General features: G+C 30.1%; 1 protein-coding gene across 2 annotated transcripts in view; it reads right to left on the reverse strand.

The window, feature by feature from the left end:
- The window catches only part of Atg12 (Autophagy-related 12), a 97,929-nt gene extending 93,814 nt beyond the window's left edge, over window positions 1-4,115 (reverse strand). The window contains exon 1 of one of the 2 annotated variants that reach the window (XM_085824988.1): window positions 3,852-4,063. In XM_085824988.1, coding sequence (XP_085681114.1) covers window positions 3,852-3,984 — 133 coding nt within the window. In that variant the 5' untranslated portion in view covers window positions 3,985-4,063. Of the gene's footprint in view, window positions 1-3,851 lie in introns of both variants that reach the window. The other variant, XM_085824987.1, reaches the window with a different exon arrangement.
- Window positions 4,116-6,605: the final 2,490 nt, after the last annotated feature.

The following is a 6,605-nucleotide window of genomic DNA, read 5'->3' on the forward strand; positions in this document are numbered from 1 at the left end:
GCAAATTTTCCGTAGATAATTATTCCAGTCAAAGACAGCAGTGTATAACATTTGAAGCTCTTTCTTGCAAATTTCAGTGGATGTCGATTCCATTGACCATAAATAAATTAATCTTATGGCAGTTGTAAAGGGAAGACAAAAATTCTTAAACCAATTGCCTTTCATGACGCTGATTTGATTCTTACGAGTGCGACACCTCAACCTAGTCTTTTTTTTTATAAATAAAATCATATTATGGAGCATGAAGCATTTTCACTCCGAAGGGTTACCACATTGTTGAAAATACAAAAAAATACTATTCAATCTACTTTGAAAGAAATATGAAAAAAATCGCCACCACAAAATAATAAGTTTAAGATGTTTACAGGTTACTTACGATTTTTTTCACTTCTCCGCATATAACTGGTTACTTCTTTAGGAAATTTTTTTAGATTTTGGGCATGTTCGGAAAAGTTCATTTTTTAGTATTTTATTTTTAAAATGTAATCACATTTAATGGTTAATTAAAAATCAAATATTCATTAAAAAATATGCCTTACATGCACACTTTGAAAGTAGCAAAAATGTCGTTTGTGCATTGAATACTGACAAGTTTTACTCACATTGGAATCTACAGTTAAGACAGTGACATTAATAATACTTAACCACAGAATGAACATAAATTTAAATATATAATTTTTTGAAAATTAAAATATTTTTCTTTTGTTCTCAGAAACTGCAGATGCTGAACTGGATGACATTGCAGCAAAAATCAATATTTTATTAACATAACTGAAATATATCACAATTGGTTCAGAACTTCCAAATTTAATTCTTTTCAATACATTCTTAGTTACATATAAAAGCTATAGTTACCTTGAAAGAGTACACACTCTTGAAAATTACTACACACAACTTCACCAAAAATACTTAACAATATACATATTATAATTAAAAAATGATACATGTATGTATTTTAATTTTATCTTCAACTGTTCATCCTTTCTCCAGAAAGGGCAAGGCTTCAGGTCTTTAATCCATCCCCCCCCATATTTGGTGAATGCTTGTAACACATGAAAACTGATACTGCAACAATAGAAGATGCCGAAAATCTATCTCAACTATAATTATGTATTACAGTATTAAAAAAAAGAAAGAGAGTTGATAGTAGATTAAATATTACAATAATTAGTCATGATTTGCACACAAATACCATATATTTTTTAATAGTACTTTGTTATAAAAATACACAATTACAGATATTTGGCATTTCAAAAACATTACAAGAATTTAAAATATCTAGACTATCAAAGACAAAAACGCAGATTAAAAAAAAAAAAAAATTGTAAAGTCATTCTAGCATGTTCAAACAAAGTAAATACCATATACAATAGCTGGCAAATACATCTAATCAACTTACTTATATATTTAACTGAAATCCATAGAAATAACGGTAAATTCCACGGCTGATCTTTAGAATATGGTAACTGGTAGTTTGGAGACATTTTGGAGGCGAAAAAGGTTACTACCTGGGACTTTGGTAATAATGTGAGCAGCACTCAGTTCCGATTACGCATTATTTTGTGTGAGGGAAATGAGAGATCATGGGATATGTCATGTGATATTAACGGACGAATTACGGTTCTTTAATCGGAAAAGGCGGGAAATCGGGAAATTTTGTATTTGGCTTTATTCTGTGTTGTGTGAAACAGTGTTCGTTAATTTTTGGATCCCATGGCCCTAACTAAAGTGAATTCGAAATGGGTATTTAATGAGATTGAAAGGGGTAGTAATAAGTGTTTCTTTAAGGTTGTGCCAAATAGAAGTAAAGATGTTTTATTAAGTTATTTATTTTACCTGGTACCTTGCTGTGAACTATAAGTATGATTTTAAAGATCCTGAAACAGAAATAAGAAAAGTTTATCGGACACGTAATCAAGATTCTGAAGAAGATTAGGTAAGTTAGTATTTTTAATTATTGAGGATATTATTTTTATTATTATGCATTGTTCTAAATGTAAGGTGGAAGTAATGTAATTTGGTATTATTGGGAAAATTGTTATTAGCAATGATTTAGTTTAAAGTAATTAGATTGTAAGCTAATTTTTATTAATTTAATGTATGTGCTTATTTATATTTTAAGTAGTATTTTTGAATTTAATTATATTTTAATTAAATGATAGTTATTTTGTGAATTTTATGTTTGTAGGAATTTGGTATACGTTTTAGTTGAAGTAAACGTGCATGGAAATAATTTAAATATTTGACACTAAGTATTTGTAATGTTTGCGGTACGAATTCGTTGGTGACGTTTATAATATAATAGATAATTTAGAGGTAAAAGTTTTTGGATATTTTATTTATTTTACACGTGAAATGTTCATATTTGGAAAGGGTATATACTTTTTCGTTATTAGGTAATTTCATATATGTTCTTTTTAACAGGTTTAAAGATTCAGAAAATTGTCATGCATTTTCGTGAAATTTTTCTAATTTATGAGAAAAAATCAGTGTACATGGATATGGCGAAGAGCCATTTTTGTGCAATTCTGGGATTTTTTTTTTTTTTTTTTTTTTTAAGTAAAAATAAGTTGACGTGTACATGGTTTAGTGATATTTTAATTAAATGATAGTTATTTTGTGAATTTTATGTTTGTAGGAATTTTGTATACAGTTTAGTTGAAGTAAACGTGCATGGAAATAATTTAAATATTTGACACTAAGTATTTGTAATGCTTGCGGTATGAATCCGTTGGTGACGTTTATAATATAATAGATGATTTAGAGGTAAAAGTTTTTGGATATTTTATTTATTTTATACGTGGAAATGTTCATATTTGGAATTTAAAGATTCAGAAAATTGTCATGTATTTTCGTGAAATTTTTCTAATTTATGAGAAAAAAGCAGTGTACATGGATATAGTGAAGAGTGTGTGCAATGCCATTTTTGTGTAATTCTGGGATGTTTTTTTAAGTAAAACTAAGTCGACGTGTATATGGTTTATGTGTATGTGTTATTTTGAAAAACGCGTAAGGAGTATGGTATTGTGCAGTTTTTCCCAATTTTGCAGTGAATATTTGTCATGATTAAGCAGTTTTGTTAGATAAAATTTCTAGCATAAGTGTAATTCGGCTAGTAGATTGTTGGAAGAAGTGTTCAGTAGATAAAAAGAAAAGAAACATGTCTTTACTTCGTGAAGACAAAATGGCGGCGGGAAAAAAAAAAAATAAAGGGTTGCTGTAGGAGAGTTGGTCGCCAGATTTTCGCCAAAAAATCGCCAATTTACCATAATCTAAAGATCAACCAATTCCACTATTAGAACATTACTAAACCTCTATATAATTTGATAATACAAACCAATAATTGTTATAACTTATCGTTATTTATGTGCATAACTTATCGGCTTATAGGTAACTCCAACTCTACTTCAAATAAAATATTTTAACTTCTTTCCCTATAACATATTACAGATGTACAGTTTAGTGATAAAATTTTATAAAATGTATAAATATTAAACATCCGGTCAATGAACATACAAATAAATTTACAAAACTCTTCTAAATATTCTTCCTTTTTTTTCCCTCATTATGTTGTAATTTAAAAACTAGCAAAGAGTCTAAATTTACACCTATGTATAAAATTTTATTTTCTATGTATTACTTTCAATGAATGAAAAAGAAACAGATTTCGACAGATAACACAGCTAAATAAATGTGCATAAAATAAGAATAACTAATTCAGATTTCAACAACAAAATTAATACTTGTAATTCTATTTATCTCTCGTTTGCATTCAGAAACATTAATTGAACGTAATACACAAACAAATACAATGAAAATATGCATATAAAAATTTAAAACGGGTATACAACCTTTGGTCTGTTTTTGACCATTTTGAGTTTCTGTCATGTTTGGAGCAGTATCCTGAATATCTTCATGTTCAGGGGAGTCAGGACTATCTTCTACCTCCTTCTTTACTGTTACTTCATCTAAAAGTCCAGCCATAGCTTTTCTTAATAACTTTATTAACAAAAAAAAAATAGCAAGCCGACAATTTAAAATGGAGTTGTAGAATCAGTCGTCTGACAAACCTAACCGTTGAAGGAGAAAGGCTGCTCTCTAGCTCAAGCTGCAGCCCAATGAGATACATTCCGCAAGAGAAGAAGAGGGAAAATGTGGTCACGTGTTTATGAACAGCAACATCCGCATGTGCTATGTTTACAATGGAGACGAAAGCAGGTATTCCGCTGAACCCCTCTTTAGATGTAATTATTTTTATCTCTGATTATGTGGAGTTAAAGGCCTAGCCTAGCGCACTCCGTAAATTAACTTCCTTGACCCTTGCGAATTGCTGAAGCGGCTAATCGCAACGCTTTTCGAATGTAGAAATTTATGGCTATTGCGAGAAATTAAAAAATATGCTTGAAAATGATTTCTCTTTTCTTGGGGTCAGCAAGCAGGGTCTTTTATTATTCAAGGAAAAACATGTGAACAATATTTGTTTCAAAGTAATGCCGGATACCCTTTAGATCATAATTGTTCTTTATTTCATAAATTACAGTTTCATATATTTAATTTTATAATTTCTGCATGCCATCTTACCAGATTTAAACTGATGATCTATAATCCAGAAAAATCGATAATCCGGAATCGCTGAAGTCCCGGCGAATCCAGATTAACCACTTTTGACTGTATTAATAAATCCTTCTTATAAAGTAATTGCAAATATTTCAAAAAACTTTCTGTCTGAAATCAAATATTTCCAATTTTATATTAATGAAGATTGCACACGATATTATTTATTTCCACTTCAATTCTTACCGTCAGCTCTAGTAGAAGTTACAAATCAATTATATTTAATTAAGGAATGACTATCTAATGTTAGAAACAGCGTACCGTAACAGCAATTCAATTATTGGCACCGTATCTTTCATGGTACTCCCGATTTTCAAGCTACATGATTTTTAATAAGTATTCGGGTTTTGCTAGTAACTTCACTTAGAAATCGTGCTTAAAATAGGTTAGTTGGTTATTTGAACACAGAAAAGAACATGGGAGCTATTTGGTTAAGATACTTTGATAGAGAACCTTTGTAAAGAGAACCTAGAAAACTACGAAAACCAACCATGCAACCTGGGTTAGACTTCGCACCAAACAATTTGTATTTAACAATCTTCAAATGCTAGATAACTGGTAAGGCTCCAATTAAATCTCCAATTTAATATTTTATTTGTAAATATTTAAAATACTGTTGTATTCTTAGACACAAAAAGCAGAATTTAAGTTTTGTTAACTCGTTAGTAAACCACCAAGCCGTAGTGCAAATGAATATTCGATTTCTTTTGCAATAATTGTATTCACTTAATATTCTTGGAATATGAGCTAAAGAAGGAATGTTCTCGGAAGATTAAAGAAGTATTTAAATCCAATGATATTAGGTTTGTCTTACAAGCTCAGGATCAAAACGATTCTGCAATTGCCCGAGTAATTGACTTGTAAATGGCTGTGAATTAAGCATTTGACTTTTAATCTTACGTTTTCAGTCAGAAAACGTATTCCAAATGTTTTCTATTGCATGACAATGCATCTTTTGATTATTCAATAACCAGTCGGAGAACCGCTTGTGTTCCGAAAATAAGTATGTGTACTCAATAGTCCTGCATGTTCTTCAAATTTGTCTTCTTGCGATTTTTTTCTTTCTCAAAAAATAATGTTGCCTCTCAAAGGAAAGGTTTTGACATTGAAGATACAAAAGGAGTATGACATCTACTTTTAGAAGCATGTCGAAAACAGATCTCTACAAGCTTTCTCTTCCATTACATGTTGTGCATTCAGAAAAAAAGTTGCATCAGCGTAAATTCTATAATCTATTTTTATTACACTCTGATTAGTTTATTAACATACAGCGAATATATACTAAACCTTTTACTTCAGCTTCAGTAATTCAGAATTTTTAACGGAATTGTTGTCGGAACTAGGACTTAAAGCTTAAGTCAAATTGAATGTTTTGATAATCCAATAAATTCAAGGTCGAAGTTTCAATATTTTATGTTCGGAGGGAAGGGAAATTTTTTTCAGTTTTGGTCCATTATCCTAAGTATATCTGCTTCGATTCTTTATTTTTTCCATAAAAGCGAAAATCTTGCGCATGGTACACACATAACGCATAGCTTCAAATTAAAATTTAATAATATACAGGGTGGTTATAAAGTTCCAATTTGAAACGGTCATAAAAAAAAAATTACTGGATCAAATATTATCAAACTTGGTAACCGTGTAGACGAGGTCATGGGAACTTATTTTCCGCGAAAAAAAGGAAGTTCGAAACCTCATCACCAGGAGGGAAATGGCGCTGTATGCAATATTGTTAAATGAAATATGGGTCGGAATCTAACTTAACCTTTTGTTACACGGGTTTAATATGCTGTATACACTTAAGAAGTTCCTATATATATATATATAAATTTTTATATTAATCCTCTTAGAAAGAATGTTTTAAAAAGTTTCTCGCGCGTCATAGATCGTATAAAAAAAACATGACCTTTACTATGATTTAGATTGTTTCAGCCGATATAAGAATCGGGTTGCGTATTTCCAAACCCTACCCCACTTTTCAAATTTTTGAC

The sequence above is a fragment of the Stegodyphus dumicola genome, chromosome 10 (genome assembly GCF_044657685.1).
Source record: "Stegodyphus dumicola isolate Sdum_Otavi_A_Nest chromosome 10, ASM4465768v1".
Classification (NCBI taxonomy): domain Eukaryota; kingdom Metazoa; phylum Arthropoda; class Arachnida; order Araneae; family Eresidae; genus Stegodyphus; species Stegodyphus dumicola.